The sequence below is a fragment of the Perissodus microlepis genome, chromosome 7, assembly GCF_051167445.1.
Source record: "Perissodus microlepis isolate ML-2025 ecotype Zambia chromosome 7, ASM5116744v1, whole genome shotgun sequence".
NCBI lineage: Eukaryota > Metazoa > Chordata > Actinopteri > Cichliformes > Cichlidae > Perissodus > Perissodus microlepis.
This window is the reverse complement of record NC_140467.1, coordinates 13489424-13512002: the sequence shown is the minus strand read 5'-3', so window position 1 is coordinate 13512002 and position 22579 is coordinate 13489424. Positions and strand designations below refer to the sequence as shown.

General features: G+C 39.8%; 1 protein-coding gene across 5 annotated transcripts; it reads left to right on the top strand.

Annotated features, from left to right (window-relative positions):
- The first annotated feature begins 920 nt into the window (after positions 1–920).
- myrf (myelin regulatory factor) lies at positions 921–22157 on the top strand. 5 transcript variants are annotated; one of them, XM_084933560.1, is made up of 27 exons: positions 921–1746; positions 9528–9618; positions 9749–10033; positions 10492–10553; positions 11177–11399; positions 11498–11595; positions 11763–11877; positions 12534–12729; positions 12829–12905; positions 13000–13110; positions 13204–13309; positions 15659–15859; positions 16032–16140; positions 16311–16420; positions 16502–16662; positions 16752–16824; positions 16935–17017; positions 17612–17680; positions 17787–17870; positions 18082–18149; positions 18262–18336; positions 18414–18641; positions 18811–18904; positions 19199–19261; positions 19543–19648; positions 19832–19906; positions 20043–22157. In XM_084933560.1, the coding sequence occupies exons 1-27, from the start codon at positions 1695–1697 to the stop codon at positions 20124–20126; spliced, it is 3099 nt and encodes a 1032-aa protein (XP_084789686.1). In that variant the 5' UTR covers positions 921–1694; the 3' UTR covers positions 20127–22157. The 5 variants fall into 5 exon arrangements, with proteins under 5 accessions (XP_084789686.1, XP_084789689.1, XP_084789684.1 ...); XM_084933563.1 differs by having other exon boundaries at positions 922–1746; positions 11495–11574; XM_084933558.1 differs by having other exon boundaries at positions 922–1746; positions 11495–11595.
- Positions 22158–22579: the final 422 nt, after the last annotated feature.

Sequence of the window (22579 nt, the reverse complement as noted above, 5' to 3'; positions counted from 1 at the left end):
AGCTATATGAGATAAGACATACAGAATACCAAAATGAACTGCTTTAACATAGCCAGCTGTTTCATTGTCCTCCGCAGCCTCTATCTGTTTCTCTTTCTTGCTTGTCCTCTGAAACAATCTGCATAGTGTGGCTGGAAGAACGGAGGCGTTGTTGTGGTTGAATGGAGGAAAAGCAGAGGGGTGAAGGGGTGGAGAGGGAGATGGTCCAGCTGTGGGGGAACAAGACAACACAACGGCATCTCACATGTGGGGGAACGGGGGGCAGGGTGGGCGTCAAGGCAGCGGGGGCTGCACACAGTGGCATTGTTATAAGGGGGAGGGGGGTGGGATGCAGCTGATAAGGTTGAGAGAAATGGATCATTCCTTCAAATCCTCCCCTTGGGAAGCTTTGACACAAAACACTCCTGTTGCTGCTCGTTTAAGCTCAGGAATTCAAAAAGAAGTCTTTTAAACCACGAAACTGACTCCAGGTCAAAGTTTCACAAATGTTTTTATTACATGAAATGAGTGAGAAAATGCTTATTTTGGGGATCATAAATCATCTCCTGCTGAAAGCGAACTTTAAACTGTGCTGATCAAGTTCTGGAGTGCCCTTCTCTGAGCTGCGTGCTGTTTGTGATCATGGAAAAAAAAAGTGTTTTCTGAGTCTAGTCAGTTCTATTTATTTTTTTCCCCAAAATCACAAATTATAGATTTAGTTTAGAGATTATAATATGATTAACAGTACCTGCCAGCCCACTATTAGAAAGAGGAAACCTATTTGATTCTAAAAAAAAGTTTTACACACAGAAAAATAAAGTGGCAAAAATAAAATGACAACAGATTTGTTTAAAGTTATTGCCCATAACTTGTTTAGGAGCATTATAACACTGAAACTAAATAAATAAAAATAAGATCTAGTTAAAGGAAATAATCAGTTGTTTTGTAAAGGGATAGTGAAACTAAAAGAAAACCACTTGATTCCAACTCCAAGTTAAAACAAAATAATGATAATAAGAGTGAAACAATGCCAAATTCATATTGAAACTATCTGTAAAGACAGACCACAGAGTCTCTGGGTCCTCACAGAAACTTTAAAGTTTTTTCCTTTTTTTCCCCCTGGGATGTTCGCAGCAGCACATCCCTCACCTGCCTCAGCTCCTCTCCTCCGACTCTGCTGCTCACATCCTGTCTGAGAGGGAGAGGCAAAGGAGGAAGAGACTCAACCTGAGGGAGTCAACTTTAACCCTTTTTAATTCTTTTCTAACTTTTCATTTAACCGTCGACTTTTTCTCCCAGTGTCCCCCAGGAGGCTGCAGATCGCTTTTAAGAACGCAAACCAAACTTTACTATGAAGCGTGTGGGAGCTGAAGGGAAGGCGCGACTAAAGGGACGTTTCTAATGATTTTCTTACAGAGACTTTTAGTGACAATTTAATTTAAAAAAACAAATCGACCGAGACTAAAGCTTTAAAGTTATATTCAGCTGAAACGGTGAAGAACATACAGAATATTAATCCAGTGCCAAGGTTTGATTATCTGAACAGGAGGAAAGAAGTTCTTCGCAAACGGTGGATTAAAGCGCAAGTAGAAAAAAAAGTTGCGATAATTGTAATCTAGAGTCCGGGATGTTCGTGTGAATGTTTCCCCGATCCGAATTGATTTCGTTCGGAAAAGGGGAGACTTTCATGGATTTTTTATGTGGGACCCGCTAGGATGGACCAGGACGTGGTAGATGAAACAGAAGCGTTACAGAGATTTTTTGAAGGTAAGACTTTCTGATTATTATAGTTTATTATAAAGTTTCTTCTTAAAACTTCAGAGAAAATGGTCTTTTTAAATTTATATAACCCGACCTTACTTCTAAAAACTGGATTTCGTGAAGAAAATAAGCCCCGATCTGTTTTTGAATATTTCTTTTTGTTAATTCCACTTTTACGCACAGCATCAGTGTGAAAAACGCCTCCGCTGTTTTAATTTACCGGATACGGCAGGTGGTTAACATGAGATGATAGACTGGGTGGTCATATGAGAAAGTTTCTCTTTCACAGTAAATGTTTCCTATTTGCTGCCCTCCTAAAAAAATAATAATTATATTGTTAAAATTCAGGAGGGTTAACGGGTTCGGGGAGAGTGGGTCGGTGGGTGAGGAGGTGGGGGCAAAAGTGCTGGTGATGGGGAACAGATCAAGTAAAACTGGGAATCCTAAGAGCAAAAAATGAGTTGGAGGAGGGTGGGGTTGAGGGTTGAAAGGGTATAGGAATTCAAGTGAAGATAAATGTTGTGTTTTGTAAGTGTGCTGCAGGCACAGTGTGTGTGTTGTTGGTGTTAGAGACGCGATCATCATGTTGCAAACAAATGTGTCACGTTAGCCAGCAGTTATGCTGCAAGGCTTTGGACACAATCAGTCTTCAGACTTGTATTTCGTGTAATTTCAGCTGGTAGACTTTATTTTTCTAAACTGATGTTTCTCTTTGTTTGGTTTCTGCTGTGACGTTGACGTCCTCAGTTGAGCTGCCTGTCTTGAGTTCTATTATTCAGTCGCAATTTGAGTAATTGCCTGACTTCATGAGCCTTTTTTCTTCTCTGAAATTTCTCATCACATGTGGCACAAGAAAACCCCATTATTCAAATTACAAGAGTTTCCCTGTGTATTGAGTGACTGTGTAAGTTGTGTAAATAATAAACGAACAATGAAGACCAAAAAAAGAAACACAACAGAAGGAAAAAAATAAGTCAACATAACAAATTCACACTTTACCAATTTGTTTGTTTTTTAATTGAATAAATAACTTTTCCAGGCAGCGTCAGGTGCACGTATACAAAAACACTCTACATGACAAGTTATCTGTGAAGAGGCTTAGCACTTTATTATAGTACACACTTAGTGCTGACTTAAATATACACAGCCATCCATGACTGTCAGAGGTTTCTCGCCATTCTGAGAGGAATTTAGTGTGTTTACATTCTTGCTTTGGGAGTAAGAGAGATGTTCTTACTTTGGCTTTATTTCAGCTGCTCTCGCTTGGGCTAAAATGTCAACTTGTCCATGAGAAGTATAAAGTGCGTGCTTATTTTCCTCTTTCTCCTAACTACCCCTTATGATTTTGATGCCACAAGTGTTCGTCTGATATTGAATTGAAGATTTGACTTTAAAGTGGAGTGAAAATCTGCAAATCTGAATACATGAGATAATTAAGCTGGGGTCTTTCAGTCATGCCTGAAATACAAACAGACGTGCACGCACACACACAGCTCTATAATGGATTTCAGCACCAGGTAAACTGTTGTAATGGTGAAATATGTATACATTCGCTTTAATGTACATTCCTGGCATAGCCCTGGTAGCTGTTAAACGCAATGAGGTGAGACTGGTGTTTCTCCTCGGGTATTTGGCCTCTCGCTCTCTTTCTCTCTGACTCCATTAGAGTGACAGTTAGCAGACAGGGCGAGGAGGTGAGATAGTGCAGGCTCAGGGTGGAGAGAGACTGGCTGGGTTGAGGGAAAACCCAACGAAAGCACCAACCCCCTCAAAACTTGACCTTCTCCTCTCTGACTCACTATAGTGACTCAAAGTCGAGCCGTGTGTGAGCGCAACGTTTAACAGTAACATTTGTTGCTGTTGTCTTGGGTTTCTCCATCAGGTAAACAAACGATTGGTTGAATCATCTGTGGGAGATTTTCCAGCCTCAAAATGAGTTCGAAATTTGGTGGGGAGGAAAAAAAGTGTGGATCCAGTTGACGTTACAAGGCGTGTTAGCGGGCCGGTGTAGCTGCACCTACACAGAGGAATCAGTGACGCCTACCTTACTCGTCAAATCATTTTTTGTAAAATATTTTCCCAATTAAAAGCTTCATTACTTTCTTTTCAAAATGACACAAAGAGGCAGCACAATCACACAAAGATATCCAGTCTACAGTCACAAAAAATAAAGAAACCCAGCAAATTCACACAGTTAACAAGCTGGAACCTTGGAACAAAAGGCCACGAATGATGAAGTGATATAAAAATATTGCTAATGAATGCTGCTGGCTTTCCAGGCACTTGGTTACAAATCAGTTTCATCACTTTCAAACGTACTCGTGCAGATGGAGGATGCTGTTATTTCTGTATCTGCCAGAAATAAAGAATAAAAAAAAACAATCTTTGAGCCTATAACCACTTAACAAGTCTAAAGGTGGATTAATAATTTTCTTGGTTCAAGAGCAATTCATGACCTGGGTTACTAAGTCCCGCAGTACTCCCACAGTCACGGTGACTAATGGATAAGAAGGCTGTCACTTAGATGGTTCCTCTGATTCATGGATTTAGCAATGAAATGCTGGTTTATTGTTTTTGAGCAGCCAGGCTTACTGCGCTTACAAGTGGGTTCTATTTTTCATTGTCCCGCCCCACTCCCTTCACTTCAAACTGCCATCCCACTAATCCTCAGGTAGCGAATGTTGTTTACGGCTCCACTCGACATCAGGAGATTAAGTTCATGTTTGTGTGCAATAATTTGCAGGCAGGTAACAGATAGTGTTAACAGAACAAATTTGCTGTGAAGACTCTGCTTCTTATTGGATGTTTAGACTGCATCTTCCATATTTTATTAGTAAGCAATAACTGAGGACTTCTTTACTTCTCTGTGTCTAAACGTGTTATCATAAGAAAACCTTTTTTTTCATCATCTGCCACATGTTGCTCCGCATCTTATCTTTATTCCTCTATTTTTTCCCCTTTTCAGTGTCTTCTCCCTCTTTGTTTCGCCATGCTCTGTAGCTCTGTCTTGTGCTGACCCTCGACCTCACAGTTGCAGTGTTTCGCTGCTTTCCAGCCTCTCTCTCTGTGTCCCGGTCCCAGCCGTGTTACTCCTATAATCTCCTGAGCCAGGTCCACCGGTGCGACCAGTGCTTGTATGCGACAAGGGCTGTGTGTGGTAGCCTGGTACAGCCCTTTCTCATGACTGGGAAATAATCCTCATTATAACAGCCTTTCTCACACACACACACGTGAACATATACACAGTATGACACACACACACACACATTTAGGTACTCTAATCTACGGCTTTCAGGTCTGCAGGAGAAAGGTTTTTTAGCCCGAGTAGGGAAACATGTGAAAAATAGACAGGAATTGTTCTTCTCATCTTCTGTTTCAGGTGTTTTCAACTCAAGGACTTCAACATGCTTTGGCTACGTGCAGGTACTCTGAGCCGCTCTGTCCGCTCTGTTTCTGTCTAGATTCAACTTGTTAGTCTGCACCCAACGAGGGGGCTTTCTGTTCATCTCACTCAATAATATCTGTGTCCAAGGGATGCTCTGCACTCTTTTAATGGTAACTCTGTCATGTAAACAAATAGAGAAGACCAGTAACCTTAGAGTTATGTCCAACTAGTCTAACACCTTCTACTGATGATTTCACACATTAACTGCAATCTGTAGGTGCTATCCCCATGTCTCTAGTTTGAGCTGCATTTTTGAGAGCAGCTGAGTTATTGTTAGGCTGTGCGCGTGGATGAAATTGACATTATCTGAATGCATCAGGGTTTTTTTATTGATTTTTATGGGGAGGGGGCTAGTTCAAATGGGACGGTGAAAAACAGATAAATAGAGAACCTTTTTGTTAAAAGCAGGCTTATATATCAATGAAATCCCAAATCCAGACTCTAGCAATGAATACTTTCTACAAATATAACTTTAATGCTCGTTAAAAATTTTTTTTTTTTTTTTTTTTTACTGTAATTATTATTGTTGGTAAATCGTGCGTTGTGTTCTTGGTGTGCGTATGTGCGGCCAAGTTCACTGTAGTCCAACTGTTTGCTAATCAGGTGGACTTTGTTCACTCTTAGTTAAGATACTCACTAAGTGTTTAATTATTAACATGTTCATGCAAGCGCATGCAAATCTCATTTGGATGCGAAAATCAATAACGTTTAGAAAATTTGTTGAAGATTAGAATTGTTTTTTTTTTTTTTGTTTACTTTTTTCTTAACTGTCATTAACCTTGATAATAGTTTATATATGTGTCCTCCAATTGGAAGTGGTGCCCTTGAGCCCTCCGTTTAGGGAAAAAGGAGGGAAAAACTGAGGAGGAATCTCTGTTCAAGGATCTAGATGTTGCATGTAATGGAAAAACAGCCCAGTCGATTCACACTGGTGATGATAAATGTATAGTTTGGAAAGATGTTAAGACCGTGATCCAAGAGGATGATGAGTAACCTTGATGTGGTGCCAAAAACAAAACACCTGAGTAACATGACACCTTTAACTGAAGAGGTCATGTGACTCAGGATACTAACTTCATGATGCTTTGACTTAGCACAACCTCAGCCAAGGCCACTGTCCTATTTTACACAGGGAAGTGATGCCGATGCAGCTTGGGAGGAATTATTAAAAAAAAAAAAAAAAGGGGAAAGAAAAATGTAATTTGTGCGTTTAACCAAATGCTATGAGTGAAACTGTGATTAACAAGCACTCCCACACTCAGTCCTCTGTCTTTACAAGCAAGGCATTGAAATGGTGGCAAAACACACACACTCATGAGCATAAAAACAAGTGCGTGTTCACATGTGCACGCGTATGCGTACTCACACAGGCACACACACACACATACACCCCTCTCAGCCCCTAATCTCTCAAAGGGCGAGTCTGTATCGAAGTTGGACTGACAATCACTTCACTGTTCCTCACTGTGCACAGCTGGACAACGAAAAACATGGAGGACAGGGAAATGTATACATCCAGTTCACAACAACTGAAGAGAAAGTGATTTAATAATCGGGGTTACAGTTACTTAATCTTTTATTCTACTCTTCTTACTAATACTCAAATAGCATTCCAGGAGTGCATTTTTTATTAGTAGTAATACACAAAGTGATGGGGTAAAGTTGCAACAGTGAAAGTGTATTCAAATCCTGACATCCTCGTCTGACGATAACTGAACTTTTACTCTTGCTTTAGCCCCAATATTTAGACCTGTGCCGTTGTACTGGTGTCTCTATCGGGTGTCCAGTCTTTATTTAAGTCACAGTCGTGTGATTTTTATGTCATTTTGTGGTTTCTGACATTCGTTGTTTCAGGTTTGAATCGCATGTTGCAAAGATTTTACTCTTACCTTCTTCTCAACACAGTGATAAATGGAGCTAACTGTGATTTTCCATTTATTTTCTAAAGTCGCTGCTTATATGGACAAGCAAGGTTGAAACATATAGCTCCCTTTAACCCTGTGAGATTTCACTGTTTAGCTGTTCTTCCACTGCTTTACTGTTGTCAGCTGGAGCAGATAGCTGTTTTTTGTTCTGTTTTTTAACACAAAGACGTTTAGTGAAAGTGGAGGAACTAAAGAGTTGGTAGAGACCAAAACAGAAAGAGAGCAAATATTAGCTCTACATTATCTAACCAGCCACAATGATTTTTCAAATTGCCCACGAGCTTTTGCTATGCCAACCTAAAAGCTGACATTATCCAACCATTGTATTCCTGAACTATTTCCATCTCTGCTGAGTGAAAAAGAAATAGAATAACTGCAGATTTAAGTGATTGAAGTCCATAAATGTTATGTTAGAGACAAAGTCATAATTCAATAAATACATTTAAGTCACATCTCTGTTTGGTAGGGATCGGTTTCTACTGGGCAGAAAGATGGTCTGTCTCATATTTTCCCCTCAGTTTTCCTCTCTGTTTTTCCGCTATAGCTAGAACCCTTAGACATTAAACTTGCATTCTACCCATCCTGCCCCCCTCTCCCCCCTTTCTCCTTAGCCTCCATCTATCTGCCCTCCCCTCTCCCTCTATCTCTCAATTTTTTCTTATCAGTCCTGCCAGCTCAAATTTACTGCCTCTTTGGGTGGGGTGCACATCTGGATCTTATTTAAGGGGAACCATCCTGCTTTTCTCTCTTTGCAATGGCATGTATTAGGAGACATTCACCATCTGTTTCTTTCCAGTGAAAACAAGACAGTTTACATCATAAATAGTGCACCATAAGGATTATAATGTCAAACTGTCGAATTTTATTTGATTAGCTTGAGACCAGCGGTTTAGTCTGTTGCCTTAATGATTAAGACTTATAACTTTTTTTTTTTTTTTGCTGTACACTTTGGGGTGTTTACATATTATTCAAAATACATTGTTGTCTAATAAACTGTTTGTGGTGATGAGTCAAAATGTTTAAAGTGGGTTCAGAGAAACTGTGGCACGAGTACTATAAAGCGACCTTTCTGTTTGGTTTCAGGTAAACTGAACAAAGTTAGTAGATGTTTTTATTTTAAAAGGAAAGTGAGAAACATTTTCCAATGTTAACACAAATTCCTTGCATTCCCAACTGAGTAGCTGCTTAATCTATCAGAGGAAGAGTATGTGTGAGTGTGTGTGTGTGTGTGTGTGGGGGGGGGGGGGTTTGGGTGAAAGAAAGAGAGAGAATGAGCAAGAGAAAGAAAGTCTGAGGTTCACTGACCACCCACTATACCAGCCCCCCTCCCAACCACACTGTGCCCAGCACAGTTTGGGACAATTTTAGTGACAGCTTTAGCGAAAGTCTCACCTTCATGTAACACTCGAGATGAATGTTCTGTTTGACATAGTGAATGCCAGTTTTTATAACCTGGTTTACTCTTTCCTAAATATATCCATAAGTATGTGCTCATCCTACATATTGGCATTTTAAAGATTAGGTGGGGTCATGTGTTTGGGATTTGTGAGGCTTTGCCTCTCAAAGGGTAAAAATGCCGCAGGGTTGGAATAAGGAATAAGGTTTTGGAAATGATTGAAAATGTGTTTCTAACTCACCTTTAAGATGAACTTAAATTTCAACAAAGAAGAAAAATACTGACAATAAAATCATGCAGTCATACTCAAACAAGTGTATGCCCAAAATTTTGATTGCATGTAAATTTTCCATGTAATTTCATTACAGAAGTACAATATTAAACATTCAATTTAATGCAGTCTGGTTAAATTAAATTGACTTGATTTGTACACATTCAGTTTGCATTAAAGATTAATTATTTAAACAAATAAACCTTTGATTTTATATGCTTAAGCAAAATTAAAATTTTTCCCTGTTTAGAAAAAAAATAAAAATTTCTGAGGATTTTGTCCAAGGTTGAAACGGTGACGTGAAGTGATTCCAGTTGCTTTGCGTAAGATTAGAAACATGCTATCCATTTACCATTCCAGTCTATATGTGTAACCACTTAGTGGCACTGAATCATAAGCATGTAATGATAACTACCAGATCCTAGTTGCTCACTCCTGAAATGATGATGTTTAAATTGTTTAAAAGCCAATCAGAGCTCTTCTTTTTCCACGATTTTCAATTATATGTTCAAGAAAACATAATGACCTTTTAATCCATGAATGTGTTAATACCACATGCTCTACTGAGTTTATAATATGTTTTAATGTTTGTTTTGTGTTATGTTTTTAGATAGGGAATGGTTACAACACAGGCTTATGTGGAAACCGCACCTCTCGTGGCACTGAGTGAAGTTGCTGAAAGACTCCTTTTGCTAATCCCCAGATGCTCTCCATCTCCCCTCCATGTTCCCAACCCTCCCTTCACCACAGGTCATGATATTACCAGCTCTCTGGAACCAGCCAACATCGACACCAGTATCCTGGAAGAGTACATCAGCAAGGAGGACGATAGTGCTGACATGTCAGTAGGGACTCTGAACCAACCCAGCAACGTCAAAACAACATGCGCCAACCACATCAGATCATGTTGTTACAAAGGAATTTGTTTTTCCTGATAAGGCTAATCCCTTTTTCTTCTTCTTTTCTCCCAGCTGTTTCTCAGAGGTCCACAGCACCCCAGGACCAAATTATTCATCTCCCCAAGCAGGAGTGTCCTCCTCTGGAGGGTTGGTGTGTGGTGTGAGCCCCCCTATTCCACTACGCCAAGGAGCCCCTCCACCTGGGCCCCCTAGCTGCCAGAACGCCTACCCCCCAGGTCCATCGCTGGGCCTCCGACACGGCTACCCCTGTCTGGCACAGCAACAGCAGCAGCAGCAACACCAGCAACAGCAGCAGGCTCACGTCAAACCTGAGCACAGGGGCCATTACGCTCCAGGGTGAGCACAATAGCATGGCGTTAGATGGATAGAGGTACAGGGAGGACACAAAACATAACGTGAGTTGATGAAAAGGAGTGTAGATCCTAGATGCTCTTGGCACCTCACAACCTACAGCTCCATTATGCAATCAATACTTAATCAAGCGTCATTTGAACAAATAAAGCTTCAGACGCTCAAGAGGGGGAGGGAGACCGATAACAGCCAGAGAGAAAGAGAGTCAAATTACGTCCTGCAAAAAAAATTCAGACGCACACATCTCGTGTAAAGGGCTTGTACATGAGAGTGATCCCAGGTTCTGCCTTAGATATAATGGCAGTTAGAAAACAAGAAGAATGTATGGGGACGATTTCTAGCACGGTAGAATTTTAAATATAGCTCTGATTGTAAAATCTTGCTATTGTTAGTTTGTGAGGGTAACATCTACAACCTTATTTGTTTTTATATTTGTTTATTAGGACACTACCTGAGTCACCCCCAGACTCCAGCTCAGAACCGTACTCTCCCCAACAGGTGAATGGTGAGTAACAAGTGTTTTTTTTTCTCTCCTTAAAAAGAGAAAAGTCAAACGACCTCCAATAATAAGGAAAAGAAATGGTGCTTTAAATCAAAGAAAGCGGGAGAAAATATGAAAGGTTTACACAGGTTAAACTTCTCTGAGTCAATATCTGTTAGTCATCAGTTTGGTGTGTTTGAACAAGCAGAAACTCGAGTTCATTTGCAAACAAATCGATACCTAACAAGACACTAAAGGAAGCTGGTGTCTGGTATTTATTAATGTTTTAATATTCTACATTTTCTGAACACGTTCATTTCAGGTGCACTTTTCAGTTCAGCGTACAAGCTGAATACCGGCCGTGCCCAAAGTCACATTTCTATGCCGCTCAAACACCTGTGTTAGTATTAGTAAAAAGGTGTGGAATGGTGTTATCTGATGGGCACCCCTTCAGTTTGAAACAATAGAAAAAGACCTTTAGCCAAGGTTGGAGGACAGCAGAATAAACTGCAGAAAGAAATGCAAAACAGGAGGATTGATATGTAGGAGGAAATTTACATTCCGAGTGTGAAACAGGAGCCACAAGGGCCGACAGTTTGTAGAACAATGTAACCATAATTCTCCTTTCCCAATGGGTTTTTTTTTAGATCCTCACATGATCAGGACCATGACTCCAGAGAACATGTGCCACATGACTCCAACGCCGCCTCTCCCGCCACACGGGCACTATCCCAGCATGCATCGGGACATGTACCTGAAGCCTGAGCCCATGATATCCCAGTACCCCATTGGACCGGCTGCAAGCGGAAGTGGAGACATGCAGCAGACGCAGATGCTTCATCAGTTACTTCAGCACCCTCAGGGTCAAGAGTGAGTCATGACGATGCACAGGGTTGAGGAGTTGGGGGGGATTGCGTTGCCCAGAGAGAATGATGGCTAATCTTTACAATTTCTTTCTCTCACAGCAGCGTTCCTGTTCATCAAGCGAAGAAGAGGAAGCACTCTGACTCTCCCAACAGCACACTGAATTCCCAAATCCTCACAGGTATCATCAAACAAGAACCAGGTAGGCAGGCATCTTCTTTTCCCCCCTTCCTCACCTCCTCTACTTCACCTTCTCTCCGCTGCCCTTAAACTCTAACACAGATAAAGACGCTTACAGAACAGATATGAACATTATTAACACTCCTTGGTCACCCTTTAATAGCCCACATTTCAAACTGTTTTTCGCAGGTTTAATGCAGGATGCAGACAATGCCTACCTGGACCCAAATTATCAGTGCATTAAGTGGCAACCTCACCAGCAGAACAAGTGGACGCTGCTATATGATGCCAACTGCAAAGAGCTGTGGGTGGAAGTTCACTTGCACACGTTGTAATGTTTATTTGGAACGAAAAGAGCAGAAATACCCCCACAGAGGCTCAAAAATGAGAGGAGTCTTAATTAGTTAAATGGATAATGTGAACAAAGTGTATAGCGGGAGTGCCAAAGGAATAGGAGTGTTGCAAAAAAGGCCTCTAAATTCCTCAGTGGTGAGCTGTGCGGGGGAGTGACGAGCACAGGGTTTCGGCTTAGAAAGGCAACGTGAGGAGGGGGTATAGGGAAAAAAAATAGCGTGCACCTTCTTATGCACTCACAGTGCCAAAATAAAAAGAAGTATAGGTAGGGAGGAGGGTTAGAATGAACTCACTAGACCTTTCAGATATGTTATCAAAACCACCTGGTTGACCATCACAACTTTTAGAACGCCGTGCCTACTTAAAACAGAGAAGAAAGACAAAGAAAAAAGTCTTTTCATTTATTATAAAGTTCTTTTTTTTATTCAGATCTTTTAGGAATCTCAAATACATACACCAATTTTAAATCACCAATTGATTTAAAATTAATGTTAAGGACAGATAAATCCACATGCATGTCTTTATCTTTAGTGATAAAAATACAGAAACTATGAAGTTTCCTGTGTGTTCCTAGTGTTAAGATGCTTTCTCTTTCCCTGCTTTTAGCCCGATGCCAACCTACCGTGTTGACGCTGACAAAGGCTTCAACTTCTCCTTAGCTGATGATGCTTTTGTTTGCCAGAAGAAGAACCATTTTCAGGTCACGGTATACATCGGCATGCTTGGAGATCCCAAGTACGTCAAGACAAGCGAAGGACTGCAGCCCATTGATTGTTTTTATCTCAAACTTAATGGAGTAAAGGTGAAGGCAACATCGAGGCAGCAGTATTGTGACTGGCTATAGTATTTATTAGTTCTGTAGTATATTGACTGCATGGGTTATTTCTGCCTTCACTGCCAGGTGGAAGCCATGAATCAGTCCATCAGTGTGGAGCAGTCCCAGTCCGACCGCAGCAAGAGACCTTTCAAGCCAGTCCTGTGAGTTTGAGCTTTTTAATTGAGAAACAGTAAATAGCTGTAGTGGTTTTGTTTTTTCATTTTTAAATAATCTCTTGATTTTTGTCTCTTTCAGTGTCACTTTGCCTTCAGATCAGGTCACTAAGGTCACAGTGGGACGGCTCCATTTTAGCGAGACCACAGCAAATAACATGAGAAAGAAGGGCAAGCCAAACCCTGATCAGAGGTGAAAAGCCACTGCACATAAAAATACCACACGCTTTGCTCACAGGCCAAGTTCTGGTAGTCACATTTACCTCGGATTACTCTGCCTTTCCAGGTATTTCATGCTGGTGGTGGCGCTCCATGCACAGTCCCACAATCAGAGCTACACTGTGGCTGCTCATGTGTCTGAGAGGATCATCGTCAGGGTAACGTCTGGCCATGTCTGTCTGCTTCCTACAACAATCATATCCCTTGTGAATGTGACACCTTACTCTTTGTCTGCTATGCACACCTTTCTGTAATACACTATTTCTCACATCATCTTCTCTCTTTTCTGTTCTTTCCATTCGTTTTATCTGCATGCTTGGAATCTTCATTACACCTCAAATACTTTTGTTTAGAAGAGTTCATATTATGAAACAAAGCACATTGTTACTGTCTTGTGAAAACTGTATATCTTTTTTAAAAACCTACTATTCATGAACTAAGTACAACAGTCTGGATTTATGCTTGCATTTTAAATTCATCAAGTTTTATATCTTTTGAATGTATCTAAAATTTTAAAATCCCCAAATTTTTTTAAACAATTGTTTTTGCTGGACAGTGACAGTGTTGTCATTAACCTACTCAGATAGCAATATTTGCTTACAATGTGGTTCTCTTGTGGTTCACGTTTAGCCTTTACTGACAGTGATGAGCGTTGCTATCTCAATTCAGCCACACCTTAAACAGTAACCCTCATTTCATTATATTTTGCTTCCAAAGAGACAGACTTTCTTGTAATTTTTTTAAAGTGGTTGTTATGACGCTCCCACACTCATGAAAGCCATGGCTTGCTGTTGATTGGCTGCCATGGGAGAACCATCAGCTAATGCAGGGTACCTGTGTCTTGCAGGCTATAAAAGCTGGCCCAGATGAACTGCTCAGTCTCTCTTCTACTCCACCTTACACAACCTATTGATGAAGTTTTGATTAGGCTATGTTTATTACATCATTTTATATTTTAATATATTTAAACTCTCTCCTTATCACCTACTTTTACCCAGTTTGTGACAGTGGTCTTGAGCATTCTTATGACATTGGCTTTTTTTCCCCCTCATTTTTGTTCGCGTCTTTGTACCTGATATTTTCAGAATAATATTTTTTTTGTAAAGCCACACACATACCTATAACGCGTTAAAAAAATCACCTAACTGAACACACTGGTGGTGTGTCAATTTTAAATTGTATCTTTAGGCACTCACTACCAAACAGATCATTTGTTTGTATTTCTTCACTCAATTTTACAAAAAGTGCCAAAAATAACATAGTTTGATGGGGTTAAAATAGCATTTTTGCACCAACAAGGTGATTTCCACAGAGCTATGAGACAAAAACTTGGCACATCTCAGCATGGTGTGGAGCGTGTTCTTAAAAATGTATGAAAACTGGACAATTGTAGGACAAAACAATAAGTTGCAGGTCTCGAGCATATAAACAGTGTCTTAAAGTCATGTCCTTAAAAAAATATACTGATCCATCTACTGTTTACTAAAGCCTGACCAGAAATGACCCCAGTAAAAAGATGTCAAGAAGCCTTCTTAGGGAAGGGAAGCAGGGAGAAAAGGTACGCTAAACTACACAAGACCTGGACTAAAAATCAATGGCAACAGGTCTGATGGAGTGGTGAATCTTTAAATCTTCAGCAATATGTTCCAAACTCATGGTTTGGGGCTGCATTTCAGAAAGCGGTGTTGAGGATCTTGTCAAAATTGATGGAAGTATGAATGCAGAAAACTCTGTGATTTTGATCTGCCATGCAATACCATCTAAAAAGCCTCTGACTGGCTTCTTTTTTCAGCATGACCACGATCCCAGTCTGTCATGAATTGACCTCCCCAGAGTCTGAATCTCAGTATTATTGAAGCAGAATGGGTCCATCTTGACAGAGAGCAAAAATATAAAAAATGAGGGGTGGCTTGAGACTTTTGCACAACACTGTATATGAGCCAGACCTTAGGCACATCAGGCCATTACAACATTTGACACTGATATAATTGACTTATAAGTGGCAAAGGTAATCCTGACATATCTAATATGTATGCTATCTGGGTAGATTTGTAAAGCATATGATTACAAAGTATGATAGCAAATATTAGAAGAGCTTTTTGACTGTGACAAACACTAAATAAGCTTGTCTGCTTTCTTGCAAAAAGCAAGATGAGAAGACGTTACACATCTCTGCACGGTAATGCCGGTTAGCTTAGCTTAGCCTAGCATAGCAGCAATGCAGAACTGGAACAGCTCGGTTACTTTTGGTTGTTTGTATGATGTGTTGCCTGTCCATGTAAACAAATGAAAAGTGTTTATAGTTGTAAGGCAGAGTCATCATTTTATAATGACTCACTTAGAAAACGTCTGCTTGGATCTTCTTATCTTGTTTGCAGGAAAGCAAATAAGCATATTCCTAAATGTCAACCTGTTTTTTGGAGCATTGCACCTATCTTTAAAAAAAGCTTTTTTATTATAACATTTTCAAAATCCCAATCACAGGTTTTCTTTGTATCTCCTTCTTTGCTTCTCTGCGACAGGCATCCAACCCAGGCCAGTTTGAAAGCGACAACGAGGTGCTGTGGCAGCGTGGACAACTGCCAGACTCCGTTTACCACCACGGGAGAGTCGGTGTCAATACAGACAGACCGGACGAGGCCCTCGTTGTCCATGGCAACCTGAAGGTCATGGGCTCCCTTGTGCACCCATCTGACATCAGGGCCAAAGAAAATGTCCAGGAGGTCAGGATGGCACTCACAGTGTACATGTGTGCCTCAAAACTCTCAGCGTGTCATTGTGTGTTTTCAGCACACCATCGTGAATCATGCCATCCAAGTCATGTCATGTTGTATTCTTCATCTGCAACGTTAGCGTTGTGTTTTCATACCATCTGCACATTCTGTCTGCGTGTAGGTCGACACCACAGACAATTTAAAACGGATTTCTCAGATGAGGCTGGTCCATTATCAATACAAGCCTGAGTTTGCTGCCACCGTGGGCATAGAGAACACTGCAGAGACTGGTAACAACTTCATAAAAAAAACTGTACAAGTTTAAATCTTGCATTTCAGCATCTCATTTGTTTGTACAGTATATCATGCTATCATCTCAATGTCTTCATTTAGTATAAGTCCATTGTTAAGTATATCCTGCATTAATCTGTGAGGGCTTGCTTGGTGTATCCTTCTGCAGGAGTGATTGCTCAAGAGGTTCAACAAATTTTGCCTGAGGCAGTGAAAGAGGGGGGTGATGTGGTGTGTGCAAATGGAGAAACTATTTCCAACCTATTAGTTGTCAACAAGGTAATGAAAGTTCAGGCATGCATACAGTACCGTGCTCAAAGTCATTACCATCAACTCTGATTGCTTCCTCTAATTTCAAAGGAGCGTATCTTTATGGAGAACGTCGGAGCGGTGAAGGAGCTGTGTAAGCTGACGGACAACCTGGAGACTCGTATCGATGAGCTGGAGCGTTGGAGCCGCAAACTGGCCAAACTGCGTCGCTTTGACAGCATGAAGAGCACCGTGAGCGGGGGCACGGTCAGGTAAGAAAAATTCATTTACACATTATCACACAATGACAGTATGACCGTAAAGGTTAAAGAAATTACTTGTGTTTTTCTTGTTAATGTAGCCAGTCAGGAAGTTATTTTAGCAGGACAGGAAGTGGCCCACTAAAGAAAAAGACAGTCAAACCAGGAAGCAAGGTGCGTGATGATACTAGTGTTTTTTTTTCTCCCTTCGTTATTGTTGTTATTGTTCTTTTTTTTTGAAGTAAAATGTGCTCATTTAATTACATCTGATCTGCTTATTGCAGAATTTACCTCCAGATCAGGGCTGCATCAGTCAGAAGTTCATGCAGGGAACCATCCTGGCACTGGTTGTGGTCATGGCTTTCAGGTTAGAGGAGATAATGTGTTTGGTGAGGGGACATTAAACCCTAGACTATATTTAAAAGATGGAAATAGACACCATTCATCTTCCATTTGTTCAAGCCCCAACTTTATGCCTCAAGTTGAGAATTTTGGCTGTTTTTTCCCCCTTTTTCTAAACATCACAAGCAAGTGGTGGATCTCTCTGAAAAATGCATGCTCTTATTACAGTGATTTAATATGCTATACCTTAAAGTATACTTCGCTTTGTCATGTATTTCACAATAAAAGTATTTCCCTCAAACCAAATAAGACTGAATAAAAACAGAGTTGAAACTACCAACTGAGATGATAAACTCAAAATGTTTACCAAGTTCATAAATTAAGTGAGAAAAAGAGCTATTTTCTGATAAATTTCTATGTAACTGTACTTCTTGCTGCAACAAAAGGAGTCGCCCCCTGCTGACCATTATAAACAATGCAAATGTTTTTAAACCAGTCAAACAGCAAATGCAACGCCCATCTTTTTATATTGTGTATGAGTGGGCCAATAAAAAACGGATACATTCTGCAAAGCGGTGATATGATGATGTTGATTTATTGGATCTTTATTTGTCCACAGTGTCATTTCCATGTCTGTCCTTTATGTACTCACTCTTCACCACAGAGGGGATGTCACTGAGAAAGATGGGTATGTGTTTTTAACACACAAACACCTAAGTCTTGTAGTAAAATGAAATTCATTTTTCACTTCTTTGTTAATGCCTTTCTATATAATCTGTCCCTGCTTTCTGTAGCTATGTTCCTTCCTGTGTTCTCTACATCTCTTGGATGCCCATCTTCACTGCCACTATAACTGTCTGTCCACCTGTCTGCCCATGGTACACAATCAACACCCAGTCCTACTACTCAAATTTCCTGATCTGCTCTTTCAGTCTTATCTTTGTTTGCTTAGTAGGGCGTTTCTTTTGTTCTGTCTGAAAGGAGATCATGAGTCACATATCTAAGCATTCTTAAACTGTATTTTACATTAAGTGTATCATTACTTGAACTAAACCATGTCCTCCTCTTGTACCAATGAATCTGATGCAGGTCAAGAGCTGAAGTGGGATCTTCCCGCAAGGGTCCAGATACTCCATTGTCCACTACCCTTGCACCAGGTGAGTGGAGGCTCTTATCAAATGACCAAGTGGGATCAACTTTCACTGTTAAGTAGTAGTGTGAATAGTTTTGCTTATCTGATTTCATTCTGTTTCCTCAAAACTCCTGCAGCTTGCTGTTCAACCACAGCCATAAACAACCAATCAGCTGCTGTTTCAACAATGAGTAACAACCAATCCACACCAGGTATCAAAGTCTCTGGTAATGTGAAAAAAGTCTTGTTTCTGAATGTCCATACACATTTATTATTTCTCCCTCTCTAGCTTTTAGCAGCCTAGTTCCTACACCCGGCCTGATTAACAAGAAGGCCAAGTCCAGACTAATGGACAAAGATCACAACAGAAACCGTCTGAGTCACACATCAGCACCCATTTATTTTGCCAAGTCCAAAAGGCCGAGCCCTGAAGAGACGGATGGAGCGGGAGCCATCAACCGTCTTCCTGGTGGGCAGCATCCACTGCCACGCAGACAACGCAGCCTGCACACAAAGGGTAAAAATCACAGCCCAGCCAGAGCACTTTCTTGACACGCATAATATGCAGTATGCAAACACAGTAAAGCCTTTTGTTTGACGATGGCAAACAAAAATTGTCTGCATGCTGTACAAAGGAATGCTATTAGTTTAGCATCTAATGCTATTTTATTCCCTCTTTTTTTCAGGAGTGAAATCGTCTCCCTCTCTCAGTAGCTTATATATCATGGAGACAAACCAAGAAATCAAACTGCAAGACTGTGCAACAGCCGAAAGCTGCAGGTAAACACACAAAGGTTACTCTAATGTAGAGTTATGTGTACATTTCCACTATGAAAAGCAAGTAAACACTAAAAAGAAAGAAACAAGAACAGTTTTATTGTGCCTTGGATGTTTTTGAACCCTATTGTAGGGATTTATTTATTTATTTATTTTGCTAACATGGCTGGAGTTGGGAATATGGTCACTATCAATCCAGTATCGCTTCATCATCTGGAGTGTTACGTTATCAGTGCATTACAACTTTGCATTATTAATGTTGCATGTTAATGCACCTTTTCTCTGTCTCATCTCTAGCTACACGGTATCACTTCATGGAAAAAGAAATTCCTCCATGTCACAAATCACGTTACACATGACGTGAGTACGCAAACGCCATCTGCAATAACAATAGCAAAGTTTTGATTTATAAACAAATGAATTCATAGTAATGTTTTACGTTTCCTAGAAAGACTTGTGGGGTTTGGTACTAACTACAAACTAATGGATGGAACTACTGTAGCTGCTTTCTCATGAAATAATTTCTCATACATTAAGCTTCAAATTGCACATTTACATTTTCAACGTTCAACATGCGAGATGTTGTTGGGAGATTATCAGGAAATAAAAGACCAAGATAAAATAAAGCTTTACCAACACAGGTCTACAAACAGCTTGTGGGTACGACAATGTGGAGCCACCAAGGGACGTTTATGCCCCGACCACACAGAAACACAGCTCTATAATGAACAGAGTACATCAACAAAGGTACTTAATGGCATTTATATATTCCTCATCTCTCATATAATGAAAATATTTTTCATTGTTTTGTCAGTTGATGCTGCCCTAATTATATAATACTGATATTATACAAAATATTTCCTACATTACTGTAATTTTCTCATTTTTTTTGAATGAGATATTCTTATGTTCTTTCTGCTTCTCTCTAAGGGGACTCATCACTTGTGGTCGGTGCCTGTGCTGCCTTACCAAGACATCACCTATCACTTTCGTGTCTCCCTGTCTGTGAGTAACCTGGTCTTCCAAAACATACAGTCATCGTGGATGCTCTTCTGCGTTCTGTAATCTGTTCATGGTTGTTTTGGTAAAGTCAGAAGTGAGTAATAAATTCTGTTTTTCTTACACTCTTTTTTGTTAACAGAGTGACAGAGTGAGCTGTGACACTGAAGGAAAATCTACACTGTACTCTGACTACCATTTTCTCATAGAAAGCAGCTGCGTGTGAGGAAGCAGATGATGCATCCCAGTCCCTTTACAGTATACCATATTTCTCCATTTGTATGCGGTTATGATGGGATCAAGTTTTGTCTAATTATTGTACATTATTTTAAAGATATTCAAACAGAGCAAACGATTTACTGTACCACCACTGTAGTCCCTTTCATATGTATATGCATTAAGACATCTCCTTTTGCTGTGATCACTGGAGTTTGAAACACTGTATATGACTTTTTTTTCTGTCACTGGAAATGTTGATGACTGAAACTGAAAACTGTGTCGTACCACTGTTAACTGCTAATGTAAAAGTAACGCACTTAGTTCATAGCTCAACAATTTTTATTTTTTAAATTTGTTACTCGTCACTATGTCTTCCATTCCTAATATAAGCCGTAACATTGTTTTTAGCAGAATTTTCTAAATCAAGTCCAGGCTACGATGTTACAACAGAAGGCACTGCAAACATACACTATGAATCTGTATGCACAACAAAACCAGTCACAACTGGTTTGGAAGAATACTTTTCAATACTTTTATACACTGGAGAGGAGATCACTGGCTTCTGCTGAAGGCCACGGTAAATGGTTGCAGCTAGCACTGAAAAGATACCTCAGTAGTGCACAGTGTCTGCAGTGGAGCTTTGTGCTGAGTCTGCAGCAGTTAACTGTACTGCCTATCCTAATGCAGCCCCTGACTAAAAGCCGTGCACAGAGGTGTGTACACTCTGTGGCATTTCTGTCTCAATCGTGACACTGAATTAAACACCAAGTTGTTACATGTTAATGCATATTACTACATAGAAACTGCTTCTTAAATGCATTAAAAACACCTCAAAACCTCAGAGCTGTGCACATTGTAGCAGATTCCATAGAGGATATATGTTAAGACTGGAAAGCATACAAATCACAGGAAAATAACATGATGCACTGAGAGCTCGCTGAGTCCAGCACTGACAATATTTCAAGAAACACTGGAATAGCTTACACTGTATCTTGCTAACTGGACAATGCTGGTAAGGCAATAAATATGAATATGAAATATGTCATTTCATGTGCATGCCCAATCAATTTCTCTAAAACGGTACATTGTAGATGAGATGCTGCTCCAGCTTGGAAGTTCTTGTCTTAATGCCTTGATCACAAACCTACGAGGAAATTCATCTACACACATATAAAACTGGATTCTATACACTGGACTCTTTCCTCTGTTTTTCTGAATGTTTTTTAAAACAATTTTTTCCTTTGCTTATACAGCTAAGTATATGCAGTGATAACACGTTTGATATAACTGATTTGTATTATGTTTTCTTTTTGTATTAGCTTCTCTTGTCTCAAAGGAAATCTCCATTTAACTTCAGACATTGTGGTTTTGTTGCATTTACTGAAATTTGCTTTTCAATCCTTGTCCCGTATGTGTCTTTATGAAGAAAAAAAAAACACATTTATATTAAACAGGAAAAGCCATCAGATAAAGTTTATGGACTCTGTAATAATATGAATATTCTGTACATGCTTTCACTATAATTGTTATGACTTCAGTGGGTATATGGTACTATTTTAGCTTATTTATAATTCACCAGCTAGCATAATGAAACCACTGTAGCACTTTTTGCACTGTGTATATATATATACGAAAAAGGCTTTTGCTGTATCCAGTGCACCAGACTGGTGTCAGACACTTTGGTAGAACTGGGTTGTTTGTAACTGTATAGCTTCATTTTTTTTGTCACTACCAATGCTCCTTTTTATCGGGTGTGTTTTTAGCATATTGTTGGGGTTTTTTTGTTTGTTTGTTTTTTTGTAGTTGATTTTGATATCAATAATATATTAACTTTCAGCTACTGGAGCCAAGGAATGATTGATAAACATTAAAACATGCATATATTAAAAGGCCCATGTGTAAAGCAAAAAAACAAACAAACACAAAAGACTAAAGCTCAGTGACTACATTAATATCACTACTTTTCATTTTCAAAGCTTTTGTCAATAAATATGCTGTAACACTATAAATGCATGCAGTAAATAAATTTACTATTACATTTCCTGAGGTTTTATTTCATTTTATGCTGTTTAGTCTACCTGCTCTATAAGACCACTATGGATGTGTATGGAATAATTTTAGTTATTATCTCATTATTTTCACTTACTAAGTATCTTGAAAATGTCCCTCACTTCTAAGTGACTGTGAAATTTCGAGCTACTAACCCGAGATAAATCAGAAAGAAACAAACGGTGAGCTGAAAAATAGCTGTTCATTCAGCCCGTTAGATGGCAGTCGACGGTTTATGAACAGTCTTTAATACAACAATTAACCCTGATATTTGCCTGGTAGGTAGCAGGTAGGTAGCTGGCAATCAACACAACAAAATCCAGCAAATGATTAGCATAGCGGAATATGACAGCTTCGGCACATGTAGAGTGGACATGTAGACCTGAAAATCGACAGTCCAGGAGAAAGAGA

Excerpts from the sequence above, each read along its gene's own strand:
- myrf (XM_084933558.1), top strand. The coding sequence starts at position 1,695 with ATGGACCAGGACGTGGTAGATGAAACAGAAGCGTTACAGAGATTTTTT. Across the intron at positions 13,310-15,658 it reads TCAGGGTAACGTCTGGCCAT|GCATCCAACCCAGGCCAGTT; the intron begins GTCTGTCTGCTT and ends TCTCTGCGACAG. Across the intron at positions 17,681-17,786 it reads GATGTCACTGAGAAAGATGG|CTATGTTCCTTCCTGTGTTC; the intron begins GTATGTGTTTTT and ends TGCTTTCTGTAG.